Source organism: Trichomycterus rosablanca, chromosome 12 (genome assembly GCF_030014385.1).
Source record: "Trichomycterus rosablanca isolate fTriRos1 chromosome 12, fTriRos1.hap1, whole genome shotgun sequence".
NCBI classification, from domain to species: Eukaryota; Metazoa; Chordata; class Actinopteri; order Siluriformes; family Trichomycteridae; genus Trichomycterus; species Trichomycterus rosablanca.
The window spans coordinates 29,598,714-29,623,020 of record NC_085999.1 but is presented as its reverse complement, the minus strand read 5'-3'; the positions used below and the strand labels follow the sequence as shown (position 1 = coordinate 29,623,020).

Here is a 24,307-nt window from a genome sequence, read left to right as displayed (position 1 = left end):
ACAATAGGGATTTGAAACTGACGGATCTTTTTTAGTGATATAATATCACAGTGTAACATCACATTTCCTTAACTATAGTACATGACTCAATGCGCATTTTGTTTAAATGTTACTCAACGTCACAGCATTTTGGGAGTTTCATAAGGAGTCAGTGTGCAGGTATATTTTTGGCACAGTGTTACAATATCAGTACGCATGATGTCACAACAAACAATTGAAAGAATTCCCATGCATTACTAATACATGTGCAATAGTGTTTATTCCAGTTTGTTTGGACATCATTGTGTGAAACTCATTTGCAGCTTTGTGGTCTTCTGTGTTTTTGCAAAATGTGTCAAATCTACAGAATATTAAAAAAAATTTTAAACAAAATTTAAATTTAGCCTTAATCAGTGCTTGTGAGGAGGAAAAACAGAATGAAGTGACGAGCCTAGTCTGACTCACTGGTTATTGTGCCACATTTGAAACAACAGCATGTTTTAACTATTTCATTCATGTCACGACTTGCTGTGCTAATATTTCAATCACTTGTGTGTTGAAACTCATACATGACAATAATCACGTACATCTGATTGAAACTGACTTGCAAATTATCAGGGTTTTTCTTTTACCTTTTTAATGCAAATACTTTATTAGCCCTTTTAAGGTTTTTCACCATGTGCCTGCAAGAGCTGATTTGTAGTTCAGAAAATCAGTTTTAAATGCTGTTTATGTACGTGTTCCTAACTCCTGATATATGTAGCACAATGTTTTTAAAATAAATTCTATAACTTGCTAGAACACCAGAGCTTACATCTTTAACTCTGCCACCGGCAGGCCAGGCACCTATACAGACAACGATTGGCTCGTCTGAGGGTATAAATGCCGGAGGCGATTCCTCATGACTGCTACAGTTATGACCTCTGCTGGCTGATAGATGGCACTACACTGAGACTGGGAATAATGGAGATCAGTGCATAACTTCGTGCGCGATATGGATCTTTATAGGACAAAAAGCAGTCAGCTACTGCACTACACTGTGTCTGAGAAGGTGTGTGCTAGTCACAGCCATCTTCAGTCACGAGTGGAGGTCAGCACCAGTAGAGAAAGTGAAATGTGATAGGGTAATTGATTACAAGAAGATTGGGCGGGAAATTCAGAAAAATGCAATAAACATTAATACAAGGCACCAGGTGGTGCAGCGGAATATTCCGCTAGCACACCAGTGCGGAGATTCTAAACACCTCGGTTTAAATCTGGACTCTGCTACCGGTCAGCTGGGTGCCATTTAGCAGACAAAAATTGGCCACCTTGTCTGCCGGGTGACCGGACTAAGTGGGTGGGGTCAATCAGGGATCCACAGCAGCGGAAGACAAATTAACTACATTAAATTGGTAGGGGGCGGCATGGTGGCTTAGTGGATAGCACTGTCGCCTCACAGCAAGAAGGTCCTGGGTTCGATCCCCAGGCGGGGCGATCCGGGTCCTTTCTGTGTGGAGTTTGCATGTTCTCCCCGTGTCTGCATGGGTTTCCTCTGGGAGCTTCAGTTTCCTCCCACAGTCCGAAAACATGCAGTCAAGTTAATTGGAGAAACCGAATTGCCCTATAGGTGAATAGGTGTGTGCATGTGTGTGTATGTGTATTTGCCCTGCGATGGACTGGCGTCCCGTCCAGCATGTTACTGTGTGCCTTGTGCCCATTGAAAGGCTGGGATAGGCTCCAGCACCAGCGCAACGCTAATTGGATAAGCGGATAAGAAAATGAATGAATAAATCGGGAGAAAATTTGAGAAAATGCATAAATAAACAGAATAAAAATTTATTCAAATTAAACAATTATTTTAAAAAGGAATCCATTTCTAACCAACATTTTTAGTTCATAATGATAATCATTTAAATTGTATCAATTTATTAGGACAGTAGTTCTGTGCATCACATTCACCTCCATTTCACCAGACAAGAAAATCTTCTAAATAAGTTACAAGATGACACTGACATTAAAACTCAATGTAAATGTGAGTGTACGAGTAACAGCAGTCAGCCCAACATTTAACATGTTCCCCATGATGACCTGCACCATTGTTAGGAAAGAGGTGCTGCCATTTGCATTTTTTAAGAAATATTTTTGTTTATGCATTTTCTTCCCTTTTTCTTCCAACTTTTAGCACGTCCAATTACCCAATTGCATTACGCTTCCTCTCCACTGATGCTGATCCCCGCCCTGATTGAGGAGAACGAGACTGAATCACGCCCCCTCTTTTCACCTGCACGAGGCAGGTTCATATGCGGATCAGCTTTGTGTATGGAGAGCCACACCCTGATCAACGCATTATTCCTTGACTCGGTGGCAGGCACTGTCAATCAGCCAGCAGAGGTCGTAATTGCACTCATTCATTTTCATAACCACTTATCTAATAAGGGTCATGGGGGGGTGCTGGAGCCTATCCCAGCCTTTCAATGGGCACAAGGCACACAGTAACCTGGACGGGGCACCAGTCTATCGCAGGCCAGACACACACATACACACACCCAGTCATGAGGTTTCTATCATTTCTATCCAGCTCCCACCCTGTATGAACAACACTCAGCCCATCCAGATGGCAGAGCTGAGTTTCGGACCGACGAGTTCGAAATGTCAGCTCTGGTGTGCTAGTGTGTTTTACCACTGAGCCACCTGAGCGCCTTTGCTATTTGCATTTTAGTAGGGGGTTAAAGACTTAGCAGTTTCACTTTAATAATCTTTTACTTTTATATTTTGGTTAAAATGAATATATTACAGTATATGGGATGTATCGCAATTCATTTCAGTCAGTTTCTTATTTGCTATATTGGTTACTGTCACGAACCGGGGGCTAAGGCAAGACAAAGGGGCGGACACACACGCAAAGATGTATATAACTAATATTTATTACTGAAGACAAGGGCTAGGAACATGACTACGAACAATAGCAAGGAGCATGACTAGGAACAATAGCAAGGAGCATGACTAGGAAAAATAGCAAGGAACATGACTAGGAACAATAGCAAGGAACATGACTTAGAAACATGACTTAACATGAGCTAGAAACATGACTTAATATGACTTAGAAACATGACGTAGAAACATGACGTAATATGACTTAGAAACATGACTTAGAAACATGACTTAACATGAGCTGTAAACATGACTTAACCTGAAGAGAGAGACGAGAGACCTGAGCCATACAGAGCCAAACCAAGCCAGAAACCAATAGTCCCCAGTGTCTGTCTCTGCTAACCTCTTTAATAGAGGGCAGCTGGGACCAATTAAATCAGGAACAGGGGTGTGGCAGGAGACAGTGTGTGCTCCCGGAGAGGGGGGCGTGGCACACAAGCTCCAGAGCACACAGAGGCTTCAAGTGTTACAGTTACATCCTGCTCAGGATCATGGTTGGTCCATGCAAGCTAAAAACAATGAGTTCAAGGTATAAATTCATCCTGGACAGGGGACTGATTCATTGCAAGCTATCAGACATATACACACTGACTCATTTCTCACACCTAGAGTGAGTCTTCTATACACAAATACAGAAACATAATGCCAAACTTTTTACAAACAGTTACCAAAAGTGTGGTTTAAAGCTATGTCCCCAGGACCCTGGTGCTATTCGGCTTCCACAGCGCCTGCTGTTCCAGTATGTCACCATAATAACAAACAACCAGGAAAACTCTTATTTAAGGAAATATGGCTTACAAAGTTATAATGTATTTGAAATGAAAAGTCATAGATAATCATAAACAAAAGTGACAGGGTTATGAATATTTCCCTCTGACTGCCACGTCATTATCATGTGACTCAGATACACAGAATGTAAGCTGAGCTACAATGTCAGTTTTATAATGTAAGGTGACTCAGATCGTGTAATAGCCTAATCTCAGCAAATTCTCCACCACTCCCTTGACTCAAAATGTCAATGAGCTGGGGCTTTTTTGTAGTAAAGCCCTACATTTGTCTATTTAGATTTATCCTATTTGACCAAAAGTATGTGGACACTTGCCTGTTGGATATCCTGTTTTGAAACTATGGGCATTATTATGAAGTTGCTTAATATGATGTTGTTTATCTATTTACAGCAGTAAGTGACCTTAACTGTTCTGAAAAGGCTTTCCATAAGATTTCTGTGTGTGTCTGTAGGGATTTTATGCCCATTCAGTCAGGTGATGTTCCAATTCATTCCAACAGGGATGAGCACTAAGATAAGAGATAAGATAAGATAGCACTTTATTGATCCCGAAGGAAATTGCAGATCTGCAATTAGGTCTGTGCAGGCTATTGAAGTTTCATTACACCAAATTTTAAAAATCTCACTTTGACCTGCCACATCCACAGACTGTCGCTGCAAAGTTTAAAGTGTATTATTTATTATATACTAGGGATGTAACGATGCACCACAAGACAGTTAAAAATCGATTCACTTGTGTAACGATTCAAATGGTTTACATGTATAATACATCGATATTCACTTTAAACCGCAGAGGGCACTGGCGCTATTCGCCTCGCCTGGTTGACGTCACTACAGGGTTGCCAGGTTTGGAATTTTCCAGCCAAATGTTTTATGTGAGGATACTTTATTTATTTGTATTATTCATTTATTTATTTAATGTGAATCCCATCGCATCGTGGGTAGAGTGTATCGTTACATCGCTATTATATACAATTAATTTTATACACTTGTTAGCAGTGGGTGGGGCTGAAACACCTGAACAAATTAGAAATGGTGTTTTCACACATTTAACCATACACTGTATGCTACCTAGTTGTTGGTCTGCATCACTTGTGCTGTGCTGTATGTATTATAATGAGCATTTTGTGCAACTTGGATGTGTTTGATTGAACAGACCTTTGATGATCAATCTTTCTTTACTCTGTAGACTGACAGAATTGATGTATCAGGGTGTGTTTCTGTGAGCGTGTCATGGAAAGGTGACCTGGACGCTCTGATTAGGAAAGTTTAGGAATTTCCGAGCTCATGTGAGGAACCTTAAAGGGCTCAGAGTCAATGGTTTCCCCAGCTGCCGCCTACATAACACACATTAAGCAAAGACGAAAACAGGAACTGCTCACGTAACCTCCCCCATCATATGTGCCTATATCTGTGGATGTCTTCTGTCCTTTGTCTTTCTCTGAAACACTCCATCATAGGCATTTCGGACAATTCATCTTCTTCGCCATGGTGACTTTCATAGGCCAGGTAAGAGCAGATGTGTCTTTGTGTATCACTGTTGAGTGTAGATTAATTTAGTGCAACACTTAGTAATATTTGTTTGTATATACTGTCACATTATGTTATAAATGTTATAAAAATATAAATCTTGTATATTGTTGAGAGGACCAGCATTTATTTGGCAGATGCAGTTGTTAATTTCAGATTGAATTTAATTCAGATTGATGTCTGTAGGTCCCCACACAGAGGCACCAATAACAAAGGACCAAAAGACGATTATTCTAATATCATGTAATTTTATTATAAACAATTATGAAAAATCTACATTATTAGTGAACCTGTTTAAGTGGTCCAATAATATCGGTGACTGAACCAGCATTGGAAATACAATGTGAGAAAACTATACATGTAAAATATTAAATAGAAGAGATTGTGGCAAATTTTCTTTACAGCTATGCATTTTTTATTTTATTTGATGTATGTTTTATTTATTTATTTATTTATTTAATTAACTTAGTTAGAAATTACCAGTAGAAGTAATGCATATTCGAATTTTTTAAAAATATACAGACATCAACTTTAATTATTAATTTGCTGGTGCGTAAAGTTTTAAAATGTTATTTAACTTTCTATCATGGCCTAAATTCTCATTAGTAATGCTGCGTATAGCTGGTGACTTTTCATTGCCCATATGAATAGGACTGGTTTAAATGTGTTCATTTAAAAGTGCTTGGAACTACGGAAGCGTATTGCTGCCACACAGATGAAAAAAAAATCTGTCAGTATGACGTTATAACGAGATAGTATGTCTCTATATAATGAGAAAAGGATGTCGATATAACGAGATATTATGTTATAACAAGAAAAGGATGTCGTTATAATGAGATATTATGTTGTTATAACAAGAAAAGGATGTTGTTATAACGAGATATTATGTTGTTATAATGAGAAAAGGATGTTGTTATAACGAGATAGTATGTCGTTATAACTAGAAAAGGATGTCGTTATGATGAGATAGTATGTCATTATAACTAGAAAAGGATGTCGTTATGATGAGAGTATGTCATTATAACGAGAAAAGGATGACGTTATGATGAGATAGTATGTCGTTATAACGAGAAAAGGATGACGTTATGATGAGATAGTATGTCGTTATAACGAGAAAAGGATGACGTTATGATGAGATAGTATGTCATTATAACGAGAAAAGGATGACGTTATGATGAGATAGTATGTCGTTATAACGAGAAAAGGATGACGTTATGATGAGATAGTATGTCATTATAACGAGAAAAGGATGACGTTATGATGAGATAGTATGTCGTTATAGCGAGAAAAGAATGTCGTTATAACGAGAAAAGGATGACATTATGATGAGATAGTATGTCGTTATAACGAGAAAAGAATGTCGTTATAACGAGAAAAGGATGACATTATGATGAGATAGTATGTCGTTATAACAAGAAAATAATGTCATTATAACAAGATAGTATGTCGTTATAACAAGAAAAGGATGACATTATGATGAGATAGTATGTCGTTATAACAAGAAAATAATGTCATTATAACAAGATAGTATGTCGTTATAACAAGAAAAGGATGTCATTATAACAAGATAGTATGTCGTTATAACAAGAAAAGAATGTCATTATAACAAGATAGTATGTCGTTATAACAAGAAAAGAATGTTATTGTAATGAGAAAAGGATGTTGTTATAACAAGAAAAGAATGTCATTATAACAAGATAGTATGTCGTTATAACGAGAAAAGGATGCCGTTATAATGAGATAGTATGTCACTATAACAAGATAGTATGTCGTTATAACAAGAAAATAATGTCATTATAACAAGATAGTATGTCGTTATAATGAGAAAAGGATGTCATTATAATGAGATAGTATGTCACTACATATAACAAGATAGTAATGTCAGTATAACAACATACTGACAACTTTTTTTTTATCTGTGTGGCAGCAATACGCTTCCGTATGGAACAGTGATCTCTTGCCAAGGAATAAAACCTAAACTGTCACATTATGCTGGGAGCAGATTTGCTGAGTGATTAGATGAAATTCAGGAATCATTCATAAAAACAGCTCTCCTGTGAGTCAGAAGCTGCTGAAACACAAGTGATGTTGTTCACAGTCGAGCAAACTTTACATGTTTTACTGGTTAGCAACAAACTTCGTCAGAAAAAATAATTCTACAAATTTTGAGAACATTAGACATATATTTTTTATGATTTTTATCACTTAAACATGTTTCTTTTATTTGGATGGGAATCACCATGTGTATTTATTTGCCTTGGAATCCCCTGAGCCACACACGTTTAGCAGGTGGAAGTTCCTCAGTGAAGGAGATGCTAGCACTAATGTACCATATTCAACCATTTGTAAACTCTATTGTACATTAATGTTGAATTCTTTTAACTCAAGTGACCAGTCAAACAGAAATAGTATAATAAAAACTATAATATATAACAGATTATTCACCCACTCACTCAACCGCTTATCCAATTAGGGTGCCTATCCCAGCTTTTCAATAAGCGCAAGGCACACCCTGGAAGGGGCACCAGTCCCTCACAGGGCAGGCACACATACACACACCCATTCACCTATAAGGCAATTCAGTGTCTCCAATTACCCTGACTGCATGTTTTTGGACTGTGGGAGGACACCGGACCTCCCGGAGGAAACCCACGCAGACACTGGGAGAACATGCAAACTCCACACAGAAAGGACCCGGACGGCCCCTCCTGGGGATCTAACCCAGGACCTTCTTGCTGTGAGGCGACAGAGCTACCCACTTAGCCACCCTGCCGCCCTTATAACAGATTATTGTAAATCTTAATTAGTAAATCCTTTTTAATAGTTTACATATAAATAAAATAAATTAATATGTTTGTCAGTACAGGGTTTGCTAATCAGGGTATTTAGAAAGAAAAGGTGACTTGGACCCCCAGGAGTCACCCTACTTTGAGAGCTAATGTGTGTGTAATCACTGCTCTTTATCTCTGCTTTGTTCTTTCCTCTAGTGTTTAGGTTCCATCGTATGGATGGTCTTGTCCGTTTGCTTTGTCCCAGCCTACATGCTGCCTGTTAAAGGTAATTTGATTGGTAAATAAATGTGCTTTGACATCATGTACATTTTCTAAGCTTTACTTAGTTTGTAAAGCTGGAATGGTCTCGCATAAAGACTCAGTTGCAGTTTTACCTCATTTATTCAGTTACTGTAATTGAATTGAAAAATCCCTGGTTTGTTGTGGTTTTATTCACAATATTTGTTCCTATTTTAAGTAAAAAAAAAATCTGGAAATTTTGTAGGTCAGCGGGTCTTTCCTTGAAATAGTTTATTTAAATGCCAGCTACAGATTTACTGGCATCCTTAGTGAAAATGGATGCCAGTAAACATGACATCAGAAATATTTATCCCTAGACAAAATAAGGAACTTTAAATGAAGTCTTTATTAATTCAGTAATAAAGCAAATAAGGAAGGAAAATGAATCATACATGTAGTAGGATATTTGCTACTACTGCCATGTCACAATTATTCAACCCTTACATAATATTGCTGATACCTGCAGCTAGTCTGTATGACTTAAAGCTGGGTTACAACATGATTAAACCATTGGGACTCAATAACCAGCCTTCATCTGTGTTTGATTTGATGTGTTCTTTAAACACCACACAGATATGAGATTATTTCATTACACCAGGAGGCCAGTGGGTATAAGAACATTTTCAAGATCTTGAACATTCCTATAGACACCATTAGGAGTATTAAGAGAAGTTTCACCATAGGGGAGTTTCAGACGTGCTTGACTGTGAAAGAGCCTCAATAATCTCATCAGGACATTGAAGAAAACCCTAATTTTATTGCAAAACACTTACAGGATGACCTGATGAAGCCTGGGACAGATGTGTCAATGGCAGCAATAAGATCACTTAACGACTAAGGCCTTCATTGCTGGACTATATGACACCTGCTACTCTTCCCCACAAAGCACAAGAAGGATCAACTGGAATGTACCAGAACAAGTTTGAATAGGTCTGTTGAGTTCTGAGATGCAGTTCTATGAAATGAAAAATTAAAACTGGAACTGGGCAAAGGGATCAGTGCTTTGTTGGGCACAAGAAAGCCAAGGCTTATGATAAGAAATATAATACCCTTACGGTCAGGCATGGAGGTGGGTCATTGATGAGATGCTGCTGCAAGAACTCTCAGTCTTGATTGACCATGTGACTTGTGTCATGGATTTTTAGAGGAGGAATGTTCTTCCTTCTATGGTGATATTTTGGTGATAACTGGAAATTCCAGACAAGAATCCCATGCATTTCCAACTCAACCAAAGTTTGGTTAAGCAATCATTTCTAGAATATTCCGTCAGACTGGCTTCTCAGTCTCAAGATTTAAATATTTGGGATTTAAAGAAAAATAAAGCAGTTCTAGCATGAAATCCATCAAACCTCAATGAGCTGAAAGCTTCTGCACTAGAACAACGGGAGAAGATTTCACAAGTGAGGTGTCAGACGCTTGTTAGCACGTACTAAAATTGCTAATTACAGGTTATTAAATGATGGCAAAATGGTGTTTAATCAAGCACTGGGTTGAATAACAATGTACATGGAAATTTTCTCCCTTAATTTAGTTATATCCAATTACCCTGATTGCATTACGCTTCACCTTTACCGATACAACCCTCCTTTGCTGACTGAGGAGCTTCCCAACTGCATCTTTTCACCTGCACGAGGCGAGTTCATATGCAGATCAGCTTTGTGTACGGAGAGCCACACCCTGTGATCAGCGTTATGCCCCAACTCTGCACAGGCTCTATCAATCAGCCAGCAGAGTTCGTAATTGTACCAGTTATGAGGTACCCTGGTCCAGCTCATCCCACCCTGTGAACAACAGCCAATCGTTGTTCATGTAGCCACCCAGCATAGCCAGATGGCAGAGCTGAGATTCGATACAATGTATTTGAAATCCCAGCTCTGGTGTGCTATAAATTTATAAAAAAATTACCGAATACATTTGTCACCTTTGAACATCAAACTACACATTGCTACCGTAATTCAATTAAATAGTAAAATAGTTCATAGATTACACCTATTAAAGTGTGCATACATTATTCCAATAATGTCCACTGTCTTTATACTAATGTTGCTCTATTTATTTGGATGAAACCTCTCAACACAATCTCTTGTGATTTGTCCAGATACTTGTGAGGTGCTGGGTGAAGAGCTCCAGGATTTCCATGCTCAGGGGGAAGCTGTAGCCATCAGCTTTCCATTTCTGGAAACTGTAATTTCTACCCGGAAACTTCCTGTGGACAACACCACCACATTCCAGTTGTTCCGGAACGACCTAAGGGACATTAAAAATCAGAGGCAAAGGGTTGTACAGAAGGGTCGTATGCTCTGGCTTCTCCCTTCCCTGCCCTCAGACACTGGAACGTACACCTATGTATTCAGGTTGGCTTAGTTGGTTAATAAAATAGAACAGAAATGTTTAAGTTTAATAATTCACTTAGTGTACAATTCTGTTAGTCTAAATGTTTTTTTAATTAAATAGTCAATAATTTCCATAGACACACTCTAGGACCTTTGGAAAACCTTTCAAGTAGACTGGAGACTGTTGTTTTAAAATGGGACGTCCGACATGATCATTTTTCCACATACTTTTGTGCCCAAGGTTACCCAGATGATGGCAGTGTGGCACAGCAGATGTGTTGGTGTCCTACCTGTTCAGGGTCTTGGGTTTATTTCTTAAATTTGCTTACTTATTGTGTGAAGTGGGGTGGGTACTTCTTCTACCTTCTAAAATATAGAAATTAGTTAACTGGCTTCATTCAGTGGACAGTAGGTCTTTGTAAAGGTGTGATGCCCTGCAATGTATTGGTATCAAAAGCTAATTTCAAAATATTGAAATGCTGAAGGGATAAATTACTATTTACAATCACCCATTTACACTGATCAACCTTAACATTAAAACCACTCACTGTTCATTTTATCAGCTGCACTGACCGTATAGAGGCACTTTGTAGTTCTACAATTACTGACTGTAGTCCATCTGTTTCTCTGCATGCTTTGTTAGCCCCCCTTCATGCTGTTCTTCAATGGTCAGGACCACCACAGAGCAGGTATTATTTAGGTGAGGGTTCATTCTCAGCACTGCAGTGGCAATGACATGGTGGTGGTGTGTTAGTGTGTGTTGTGGAGTTTTTAAATACTGTGTCCACTCACTGTCCACTCTATTAGACACAACTACCTAGTTGGTCCACCTTGTAGATGTAAAGTCAGAGATGATCACTCATCTATTGATGCTGTTTGAGTTGGTCATCTTCTAGACCTTCATCAGTGGTCACAGGACGCTGCCTACGGGGCGCTGTTGGCTGGATGTTTCTGGTTTGTGGACTATTCTCAGTCCAGCAGTGACAGCGAGGTGTTTAAAAACTCTATCGGCATTGCTGTGTCTTATCCACTCATACCAGCACAACACACACTAACACACCACCATGTCAGTGTCACTGCAGTGCTGAGAATGATCAACCACCCAAATAATACCTACTTTTTAGTGGTCCTGTGGGGGTCCTGACCATTGAAGAACAGCATGAAAGGGGGCTAAAAAAGCATGCAGAGAAACAGATGGACTACAGTCAGTAATTGTAGAACTACAAAGTGCTTCTATATGGTAAATGGAGATAATAAAATGGACAGTGAGTGTGGAAACAAGGAGGTGGTTTTAATGTTATGGCTGATCGGTGTATATATTAATACATTTATATACAATGTGGCCCATTTGTTAATGGATTTTAATTCCCATTTACTCTATAATTTACCTTCACACATTGTATCTTAATGCAGCCTGTACTCAAGGGCAGTTTTAGCCTAATGGTTAAGGTACTGGACTAGTAATCAAAAGGTCACTGGTTCAAGCCCCACCACTGGCAGGTTGCCACTGTTGGGCCCTTAAGCAAGGTCCTTAATTGCCTAGACAGTATACTGTCACAGTACTGTAAGTCGCTTTGGGTAAAAGCGTCTGCTGAATGCTGAACCTGTAAATGTAAAAATGAAACATAATGTGTACATATTTCCTTCATACTGGTTTCTGTGACTGTGCACCTATAGCAGCGACATGTACTGCATCACTGGGAACATCTCTGAGACCATCTACGAGACTGGAAGAGAAGACATGGAGATGATGTCACATCCTGTTTCTGCCAGGCCGAACAGGGATCTGACCATCCGATGTCCCCATTTAGATCATTTCAACAGGGCGGAAAGTCCACGCTGGTACAAGGTATGCTTCTGTTCTGAGGATGTGTTTGGTAACAGGAAGATTGATGGTCAGTCTGTCTACACTATGGCCGAGTCTTAATCCTAAAACTTCCTCCACTTGGCATATCTGCACTTGCCTGGTTGTATCTGGTATATTCACACACAGATTAATGATGTATTTTTTGTTCTTGTTGTTGTTTGCAGGGTTATCGCAGTGGTGTGCCTTTAATTGGTTCTCATTATAGTACTGAGAGAGAACTCTCTTTCACCATTAAAAACATCTCCACTCAGGACCAGGGCTTGTACACCTGTAGACTTAAGGTGATTATCAACAGTACACAATACAACGTCAGCAGGACCTGGAAATTACGAGTCTTAGGTGAGCTGCAAACCCCTTTCTCCCAATTTAATCATTTCCAACTTCCTGTTATAATACACTAAGGAGGCAATCTACTTACTGTCCCATTTGCTGACTGATTTTTTACACCAATCAGTGTTGGATTTGCACAGAGTTGTATCACTTTTAGAGATTACACCCTATGTGTTTCTCCACTACTCTTCTACACTACTTGACTAGACAGCAGGAGTCACTGGTGCAACAGTAGTAAGAAGAAACCCAATCTGTAAACCCAATCTTCCCATTTGGCAGAAAGGCACTTTTCTCATTCCAGCATGACTAAAATACAAGGTTTGACAGGTTTGGTGGGGAGGAATCATGAGAGAAATCTAGAGAACCCCTTTTAACACTTTCTTATTGTACAATTTCAGCAAATGTTCTTTCAAATGGGCCCAATTTCCACAGACCATTCCAAAACCTTGTGGAAAGCCTGTGTAAAGAAATAAAGGCAGTTTTGTAATGAAAGCCCAAACAAAACATTCAAATAACTGTAGGAATATTTAGAACATTTGTCCACCAACACCAAAACCTCTTTACAACTTGAAAGATGATGCACCACGCTACTACTGTACAGTCCCAGCATTGCTACTGGCCTAAGGGTTAATGTACTGGACTAGTAATCAAAATGTCACTGCCAGGTTGACACTGTTGGGCCCTTGAGCAAAGCCTTTAACCCTCAATTGCTTAGACAATATAGTGTCACAGTACTGTAAGTCACGTTGAATAAAAATAAATGTAATGTGAGGAAATACAGAGAGCATAGCATAATTTTTGGTATGTGTAAAAGGTCTCTGTATTGTTTGTTAGGATTTTTACGTCATGTTTTTACACTTTAGTTACATTCATGACAGAAATGGTAGTTACTTGTTACATGAGATACATCAGTTCACAAGGTTATATCGAACACAGTCTTGGACAATTTAGTATCTCCAATTCATCTCAATTGCATGTCTTTGGACTGTGGGAGGAAACCGGAGCATGCAAACTCCACACAGAAAGGACAAAGATCACCCCACCTGGGGATCGAACCCAGGACCTACTGCCACCGTGCCCCCCCAAAAGGTCTCTGTAAGAATCGGCTACTTGTTGATAAGTTGAGATGTTGATGTAGCTTTTTGCAGCTTGGGTGTCGTGCATGCACGATATCACAAAAAGTTTTTAAAAAAGGACAATGTCAGGGTAGTGGTTCACCAGAGGCTTAATATAATCTAGATGACACAAGGCAATTGGTGCAGCACAAAATGTGGATTTAGGACTGGCCAGGTCAGTCTTTAACCAATCTGAAATGCTGAAACATGTACTGACAGAAGGCTGCAAATACAAGAAATTTCAGAATGGCCCAAAATTTCTGCTCACTATTGTGTAAGTCTGGTCAGCCGCAACAGGAAACGTTATTGCACCTGAGGAAATTATTACCAGTCTTTTAAACCAACTAAATTATTACGTTCCTTCCTGTCTAGACTGCAATTAATCAACATGTCTATGTGATTGTTTTGTTAAAATATCTTACAACCAAAGAAAGTTCCCACAAATGTTTTGCAATGTTTTGCAATGTAAACTATGAGACCAAAAGTATTTGGACACCTGAACATTAACTTGTTGGACATCTATTTTAAAAACCATGAGCCTAAATATGAAGTTGCCTTACCCCTTATGTTTTACTTTTATCGGCCTTGTAATGGTTCTGTGGCGTTTGTGGGACTTACCACTCTTCCCTGACGTCACAGGCCTTACAGAGCAGTAAAGAGCTAGGCCTTTAATAAGAGGCCAGCTCGTTAGGGTGGACGACCTGCAGCTGCGGCTCCCTTATTTAAGGGTACGCCGCCTGGCTGCAGGTGTCGCACCTTTTGTCTTGTTTGCTCCTTTTGTTTTGGGCACTGCGGTGTCCGTGGGGACTGCTGACGGCTCCCCCACGCTTCTTTTGTAGTTTTAGAGGTACCCCCGGTGGCATTAGGCCATCAGGGTGTGTAGACTGCAAGGTTGAGGTAATTAGCTTTTCTTTTACCTTCTTAGAAGTAGCGTGGTGCGATGTCGTGCAGTCCTCGTACTGTGTTTATTTTTCCCGTTAGCATTTAGCATTAGCGGGTGAAGCCAGCCCCGTGACACGGCGCTGGTCCTCTCCCCGCTAATGTTTACCTAGCTAACCTAGCTGTGGTATTCGGCAGCCGGTGGGTGGCGTCTCGGTAAGACACTCGGTTGGTCTGCCAGCACCCCCGGTTCGAATCCGCACTAGGAGCTTGGGTAACTGTTTTGTTAACCGGTTTTCTTTACTCTGTTTTGTGTGCTTTAACAGATTGGCTCTAGCTGCGGCTGATGAAGGGGCCGTCTGTTACCCCGAACTGCGCCTGAGGCGATTTCGGGGCTTTGTAGCGTAAAACAAGTATTCTGGGATTCAGCAACCGCTGGGTGGCGACACCGCTAAGTGCGCGGCTGTCCTGCCAGCCGCCCCGGTTCGAATCCGCACCCTTTTGTGTGCTTTAACAGATTGGCTCTAGCTGCGGCTGATAACGGAGCCGTCTGTTACCTCAAACTGCGCCTGAGGCGATTTCGAGGCTTTGTAGCCGAAAGTAATTGTAGCGCCTTAAGCGCATGAAGTCATCTGCTTTCCCCCGCGGCAGCAGCGCGCTGGTTACGCGCCCGGCTCTCACCCGAGCGGCCGGGGTTCGCGCCCAGCGTCTTTTAGTTTTCTTCTTTTCTTTTTGTTGCTGCCTGCATTCCCCAGCTAAAGTCCATCGGGGTTCCTTATGTTTGTTTTTGAGTTCTGTCTTGTGTGTGATGTTCTGTGTTTTTCATTTAATAAATAAACTTTTATTTTATTTAACTCCGCATTTGAGTCCTTTATCTCCCACGTGACAGGCCTCTGCTCTTCTGGGAAGTCTTTCCACAATGTTTTGGATTGTGTCTGTGGGAATTTGTGCTTTTAAGTTAGAATAGTACCTGTTATAACAGGTACTGATGTTGATCCTGAGTGTCTAGCTTAAGTTGTTTGGTGGGTTTGAGAATAATGCTCTGTATAGTGAACAAGAGGTTTTTCAAAAGCAAACTACATAGAGCATGTCTTGATGGAGTTTATGGACTTTATGGGACACAGTCATGCTGGAACAGAACTGTTGCTACAAGGAAATCAATAATTAGGAGAATTGTCCCTACTGGCCATGTTGGGTTCACGGATGAACCAAAACATTAGAACCACCCCCTAAAAATGTGCATGGCAAGGTTTCATAACAGTGGTGCATGTGTTGGTTGGGCATATATACAATGTTGGGCTAATGGTAGTTTCTTGAAGATCATGTTGAATGCAGCCCTTATGATCAGCATAAAGACCTGAGTGACTTTAATAAGGGCCAAATCGTTAAGGCCAGACAACTGTCTATCTCTGAAACAGCAAGGGGTGCTCACAGAGTGAGTACCCATCAGCAGTGATTCAAGGAGGCACAGGCCACAAATCACAGCCAAGACTAAGTGATGCCAAAGGACATGAAGGCTGTGGCATCTGGTACAGACCAAAACTGTGTGCTACTGTGCTGAAGTGCTACTGTGGCTCAAATTGCAGATCATTTTAATATTGGTGAATGTGTCACAACACAGTGCATCAAACTTTTCTGTGTATGGAGCTGTATAGTGGCAGGCCAGTCGCAGGACCATGCTAAATTCTTGTCAACATCAAAAGCACCTACAATGGGTACAAAGGCATTGAAACTGGACAATAGAACAAAGGAAGAAGGTTGACTTGTCAGACAAATCCTGTTTTTTTCCAAAATCATGTGGATGACCAGGCATGTGGGCATTATTTACCCACACCAGGGTGCACTGTAGGACAATCTACTTTGCAACAAACAGAATTTGAAAGACCTGTCGCTAGTATGTCCAGGTACCAGATACTACAGAACTATAATACTATATTTCATGGAGTCAATGTCTAGGCAGATCAGAGCTGACAGCATATTGGGTGGATGGCCCCAAGGTTTTGTCTCCTTGGTGTATAATGCATTCTTTATTGTGCAAATGAACACATAATGTATATTGGTATGCTTCCTTTCTCTCTTCAATGATAACAATCGAGATAAAATAATATTGTTTACACTGTTTACATTGTTTATTTTTTTCAGCTCCACCTCCCAGGATTTCTGACAGACGTCAGATGGAACCCTCTATCATATTTAGAGATGATGCTTCAAAATGTGAGTGAGCTCAGACTAAACACACCTACAGTTTATACACTGTGCCATCGTGAATAAATCATTAAACATTTAAACAAAAAACTTAATTTAACTGAATTTATTACTACCCCTAACACAAAGATTGCAACACCTTTAAAGGGGGTAAAAAAATTTTGCTATCCCCCCAGCCCAACTTGGCTGTTCAACAGATACAATTGGTCATAGGCTGGATTGGGATTTACATCAGTTGGGATGTTCATCAGTTGTTTCCTTAAGAAATTACATCTTAAAATAAATGATTGTTTTCCTGTGGGAAGTCCCACTTCAAAGTGCCCTTTGTAGGGATGATAACAGGAATAGAACAAGACCGGTATTACTGGGATGCTTGTTGTGGTCACGTTCTGAAACATTTACTAAGAATTACAGATCCCCAAAGACCCTATATTATTATCTTATGTGCAATAACTTTATGAATCAAAAATATATTTAAATTACAAATTATTATACATTACATGGCCAAAATTATATGGACACCTGCTAAATTCTGTGTTTAAGTGTTACATTCACAACCACTGCGAACAGGTGTATTGCATTTACGTTACATAAAACATATGCTTCCAGCTTTGTGGCAACAGTTTAGATAAGGCTAATTCCTTTTCTAACATGATTGTGCCCTGTGCCATAATCAAATACATGGTATAAAGACATGGTGTGGTATAAAAGAACACCAGTGGTTTGCACACAACCCTGACCTTAACTACAATTATTGTATTAAACTGACCTCACAAACTGACATCTTGTAAAAAGCCACCAAGAAGAATGGCAGCTTTTATAGCCACAAAATAAGGCTCAGGTGTGCATATGGTTTTGGCCATGATTTGATATGCAGTAGGTGTTGTAACAAGCTGATTATATTAATAGAGACATGTGACACATAAACAATGTTGATTTTTCCATACAGCATCCACTTTACACTGCCCCTACATCACTGCTCCTGTGAACGGATCCACGATTGAAAGTCATTTAGGTGAGTTCACTCAGAGTTAACTCTTACAGTGATGTGAAGCACCAGTGTAGTTACAGTTCCAACAGCTCGCCTTTGTAAAGAAACCTCTGGATGCTAATCATGAGGGAGCAAATGACTGAGTTACAATACAGGTCTATAGGGTGCCTAATATTTAGAAAGCTAGCTATTTTAACTAGAAGCTGTAATCCATGTAAGATAAGCTGTAAGAGGAGACATAAATAAATAAATCATGAGCTTTTAACTTTCTGGCAACCGTCTGGGGAAGACCCTTTCCTGTTCCAGCATGTGTCCCTAAAGACATGGTTGGATTATTTTAGTGTATAGTAGTGTATTCCAGTGCTTTGTGCACAGCCCTGAACTCAACCCTATTAAATACTACCTGAATGAATTGGAATGTTGATTGTGAGCCAGGCCATTTTGTGGAACCAGACTCATTGCATCCCTGACCAGAAAAAGCAGTTGATGAAAGTGAAAAAAGGGGGCAACTCAGTCTCAATGCCCATGGTTACTCTCATGGTTATTCACATACTTTAACATTATAAGGGATGGCTCCGTGTGTTGGGGGTGAACATGTTCCACTTTAAAAGGGCATTGGGTAGAAGGTTGCATTTAGCATGTTCTCATTTGTAAGCTATAATGATTAAGATGAGTTAAGGAGTTTTTGGGTGCATGTTTATAACATGACAAGAAGGAGGAATGTCAGCATTATTGTACACTTGCTTTGCTTTATATTTTCACTTACATAATTTTAACTAGTGCATCTAGTGCGTAAATATAAGTTTAAAAGATAAAATAGGAGTAAAGAGCAACCAGTACTCTAGTGAAAAATGGGATCTGATGAATAATTTTGTGAACAAAAATGTATTTTTTTGTTTAGTTATCACTGCAGTTTTCTGGGGTTTCAGGTGAAATTATTTAAAACTACAGTGTATCAGTGACTGGAAAAATTAATATGGAACTGTATTTGTTTTTGTTTTTAAACATGGAATAGGTTTTGAGTTTTGCCAATAATGAAATTGTGATGTTTAAATCCCAAAGTTTAATAAATAGTGTTTTTTAATTCTGATAAATTGATTAAATTGCTCCATGGTTATCAGGCTCCAGTTTGGTGATCCAGTGCAAGGTGTCTGTTGGCAGCAATTCACCCAGCTTTACTAACCTCACATGGTTGGTCAACGGTCAGCCAGTGGAGAGCTCATATCTGAACGGCCGAGCATATCAGTCTGCCAGGAGGTAAGCATTCAAAACCTGTTTTCATTCATATGTTTCATAATGTTTTCATTCATTCATATTTCCTAAGAATTTAGAATGAATGGGTGAGGCTTAACGCCATAACTTAATAATTGCATGTGTGTACATACTTTTTACCCTATAGTGTGCTGTATGCAAATGTGGCCAGTTGGCTCTAGTTGCTTGTAGCTAGCCAACACCAAGTTGTAACTCTTCTGTATTTTTAGAATGGAAGGGGGTAACCTGGAGCTGCATTTGGTTTTCTTGGAGGTACATGAGGAGGACGTGAGAGCCGAGCTAGCTTGTGCTTCCCAAAATTTGTTGGGAAGCCAGAAAGTCTTTGTGCAAATTAAACTAGAAGGTGAGTGCACATGTAATATGTTAGGTACAGACAAAAAGCATAGAATTTGACCTACGCCTGAAATGACAGTTGCTCATAAGTGTAGATACTCCTATGAATACTGATCAAATGATTTATGAACCATTTTGAAAAGCATGTGGTTAAATTCCATATTACTAAAATAACTGATATGTGGTGTGATACTACATTCATATGACACAATGTGACTGGATAAAGGTTACGTGAGCTGTATTATTACACTATTTTTAAAAACGTTTCCATTTTAGCGTCTTACAAAGGAGAAGTGAAGAAAAAGGAAAGAAGTGTTTACAGGGTTAGCCAACTGTTATGCAAATAGTCTGAAAAGGAGTAGCATGACATGAGAAGACTTGCCTTTTAATTCATTCTAAAAATGTCTTCCCCTTTTAACATCTTTCTATGTTCAGTCAGTCATGCCATTGTTTTTGGCAAATCTGGCAAAATTCAAATAAACACAGCTGAATGAAAAAGTTTACATGAGAGATTACACAATTAAGTCAATTTCAGAGTAGAAAATTTGTACGATTTAGCCATTAATTAACATAAATTTATTCTAAGAATCATTCATATTAAAAAGTTATTCATGGGTGCCCAGGTGGCACAGCAGGATATTCCGCTAGCACTCCAGCGTGGAGATTCTGAACACCCCTGTCGGCTGGGTGCCATCTAGCGGGCACAATTGGCAGTGCCTGCAGCAGACAATAATTGGCCACCGTGTCTGCTGCGTGGGATAACCGGACTAAATGGGTGGGGTCTTTAAATGCTGTCTAAGGACCCTGGTTAGCAGATAGAGGCGCCTGTGCAGAAAGCATGGGCGAAAAGAAAGGGTTCGCTAGGACTGCGCACGGGTCGGAGGAGGCGTGAGAAGCAATATACCCTCCTCGAATGCATTTAGGGATCCACAGCAGCGGAAGACAAATTGACTATGCTAAATCGGAAGAAAAAGAGGAGAAAATGCTTAAATAAATGAAAATATATATATATTCATGCCATGATTGGTTGTGTTCCAGTCCTTCAGTCACAGAAAGAACAGTTGTTGAAATCACTACAATTTCAAGACTGGCATATATAACATGTAGCGTATACTCACTGTCCAGTTTACTAGGTTACTAAGCATGTTGTGGTTATACTGTGGTTGTGGTTATTAATTACTGGCATTAGCCGATCTGTTGCTCTGTACACTTTGTCACCTTTATTAACCAGGAACCCTCATAGGAACCCCAGTGACTAGATGATTTTGGGTGCTAACATGGTAATGACATGGTATGAGTGTAGCAGGTGCAGCAGTGTTGTTGGGATTTTTAAATACAGTTTAATTATACCTGCCTCTTAGGATTACATACTCTGTTGGACCTAATTGTAGGTGTACAGAGCTCTTTTTTCATGCACACTGTGTGTTGATCTTCTAGTATTTTATCAGTGGATGCTGTGTGATCAGGGGACACTGTGATCTCAACAACACTACTGCACCTGATACACTTATTACCATGCCATTAAATTGTTAGTGTGACTTTAGTGCTAAGGAGGATCCACCACCTAATAAAATCTTGTAAGTGAGGGTTATCAGGATCTGTTTTTTAAAGTGTACAGAGTAACAGATGGGCTGTAGTTAATGGATGTCTGAGGTAAGTTGTGTATATGAATGTACGTGTAATATCTTGTGATTGTACTTTCTCTCACCATGTTAATGATACTGTGTACAGAATCCATGTGTGCGTGGATGGTGGTGGGTGCTGTATCCTCCTGCTTCTTTCTGCTGGTGGTGTTTGTGTTCCTGCGTCTGCTCTGTTCTAAACAACAGAAGCAAAACGACTACATCCTGGCCCGACAAAATAGTAGCTTTTAGTTGTATTTGTAACACAATCTTGCTTACTGTTGAATGATAAATTGATTTATACATATATATGTTTTGTCTTTGGCTATTTTTACTGTCCTACAATCCAGCCTACCTCTAATATGAGCTGTATCACCAAAAATAAGTGGACACTCCTTTTTATGTGGACATTCCAGGTGTTTCAGCCTTACTTGCTGCTAACAAGTGTATACAACTGATTATATTAGACAGATTCAGGTCCATTGATGCATTTGGTGTGGAGGACCTTCAGTGGATGGAACGTGAATTGTGAGACAGGCCTTTTAATTCAACAGAATACTTTACTACTGCACTTTTGACTGAATGGGACACAATGAATGGGAGGGGGCGTGGAGCAGCCTCGTCCTCCCCAATCAGGAGCAGGGACCAGCATCAGTGAGAGGATGATTGATGGGCAGAAATTGGATGTGCTAAAGTGGGAGAAAAGGAAGGGGGGGGGGGGGAGAGTATAATTCCTAAAAGTAGAAAAGTAGATCATTTTCAGTAGTTTTTTTCCCTCAATAACATTCAGCTATATGAACTTGCTTTTCCTGTATCTTGTATCTGATCAGAGAACTGTACATGTCATTTTAGAAAGCTGTTTTATGTCAATGACATACTTTTTACTGTGAAAACGAATGGCAATTATACAAACCCCATTTTCACAAAAGTTGGGACATTTTGTAAAATACAATAAAAGAAGAATCTGTCATTCAGAGGTGATTTCTTTTGAACTGTACTTAGAAATGATTTTGAATGTCTTTTCTGAATATTTTCATTGTGTTTTTATATGTAAACAAATTTAAAATTTAATGCCTGCAACACTTTTAAAAAAGTTATGATAGAGGCGTTTGTTACATCACCTTTGCTATTAATTACACTTTTTTAATGGTCTGAGAACTGAGGATACTAATAGCCGGAGTTTTGCAATTGGAATCTGCTACGTTTGAGGGGGCGTGTGATAGTTTCAGTAAGATAAATGCAAAAGTGAAGTGGCAATTGTTAAATTATATATTATTGTTAAATTACATATTTTATGATGTTCAAATGTGTACTGTAGATTGTATGTAGATTCCTTGCCTCTTGTTCTGCATCTAATTAAATGAATTTGACATACTTTTGTATGTAGAAAAATAAAACAGAGGAGGTTTTAAAGAAAGGAACACCAAAATGTGGACATTTTTCACAAATTCAAGGACATTTAGGTATTTCAGTACAACATGCTGAAGACTCTTGACTTTAAAAGACGTTGTTAGTCTTCCCCCTGTTGTTTCTTTTTGGAAATACAACTTAAAAAAACACGATTTTTTTAGAGCCTAAGAATCAAAACTATTCAATGGCCCTTATTCTACTTGTTGATTTTCACCACCTCTAATAAGTATCAGTTTATTAGCCTAATTTTTACCACATTTACACATTTACTCACACCAAAGACAGAATTTAGAGCAGCCAATCACCTTTTGTATTTAGAAACAAGGGCAGTAATTGCTGTAGTTGTAAATGTGATTGTCTTTTCCCCTCTCATTGTTGTTTAACGTCGCTTCTCTACAGTCCGGGGTCTCTGTTTTTGTATATTCTGCTTAATATTGCTCTACACATTTTTAATAAAAATAGGTTTTGACTGCATATACACATAATAGATACAAAAAAAACACAAAGCAATACAGATAAATACATTTAAATTCAGGGGCGGCTCGTTCCTTAGGGTGATCGGGCGACGCACCACCAAAGGGCAAAAGGGAAGAAATTTTTCTATCACAGCTGTGACTGTTCTGGACAGTCTGTCTTGTCTCTGAATATCGTAGTCCAATCAGCGTCGAGTTGTGTTCCGTACAGTACCGCCCCTTTTTGGGCGATTTCAGTCTGACTGAAAATCGCCCCGGATTGCTCTCATAGACTCTCATGTTAAGGCTCTTTTTTTCGAACTGCAGGCGCTGCAATACAATCTGAATGGGTTCCGGGAGGGCTCCCATTTATGTGCTTGCGTCATACGTAACCTGGTGTCGCGATCTCGTCACCATGACTACCATCACCTCAGTTCGGAGCAACTCCATCGTGTCATTAAGGGAAATGCCATTCAGTCATCGTAGTAATCAGGATAAATTAGCAACTTAAGAATTAGGGCCACCCAGACCAAATTTAAACATCAAGTAAGTAATGTAATTTTTTAATTGTGAATTGTGATTGCACTTATTGTATCTCCCCAATTGTTTAATTGTACTTCTTTATTCATTGCACATCAGCCCCGATGCCAATCTTTATTCTGGATCTGCTGCACCTAAAATAAAATGCTATCTGATGAAGACTGAATTAAATTGTTAGGGTGAAGGCTTTACTTAATTTTATGATCAATGGTAAAGCTGGTCTCTCTCCATGTTCAAAGTTATTTGTGAGGGCAAACTGACAGATGACTTAAGATGGTAATTATTTAAGCTTTAATTTACCCATTGAAAGGGTCACCTTGGCCATCATCGCAACAATTGCCCCCCCCTGAGAGATTTGGCAGGAGCCGCCACTGACACACACACTAACAAATATTTAGTATCTCCAATTAAACTGACTGCATGTCTTTGGATTGTGGGAGGAAACTAAAGCACCCGGAGAAAACCCACATATAGATGGAGAAGACATGCAAACTTCACACAAAAAGACTGGGACTGCTTCACCTGGAAATCAAACCCAGGACCTTCTTGATGTGAGACGACAGAGCTACTCATCGTGCCGCCTTTACCACTTATCACATCAAAGACATTGATGATAATAATAATAATAATAAGAAGAAGAAGAAGAAGAAGAAGAATATAATTAATAATAATAATACG

The 24,307-nt window shown here is 39.4% G+C and overlaps 1 protein-coding gene across 1 annotated transcript; it reads left to right on the top strand.

The window, feature by feature from the left end:
• The first annotated feature begins 4,872 nt into the window (after positions 1–4,872).
• On the top strand, positions 4,873–21,922 carry LOC134324272 (interleukin-1 receptor type 2). The gene is made up of 10 exons (XM_063006000.1): positions 4,873–5,188; positions 8,197–8,266; positions 10,379–10,634; positions 12,291–12,462; positions 12,645–12,819; positions 16,947–17,018; positions 17,959–18,024; positions 19,122–19,257; positions 19,482–19,615; positions 21,337–21,922. The coding sequence occupies exons 1-10, from the start codon at positions 5,168–5,170 to the stop codon at positions 21,477–21,479; spliced, it is 1,245 nt and encodes a 414-aa protein (XP_062862070.1). The 5' UTR covers positions 4,873–5,167; the 3' UTR covers positions 21,480–21,922.
• Positions 21,923–24,307: the final 2,385 nt, after the last annotated feature.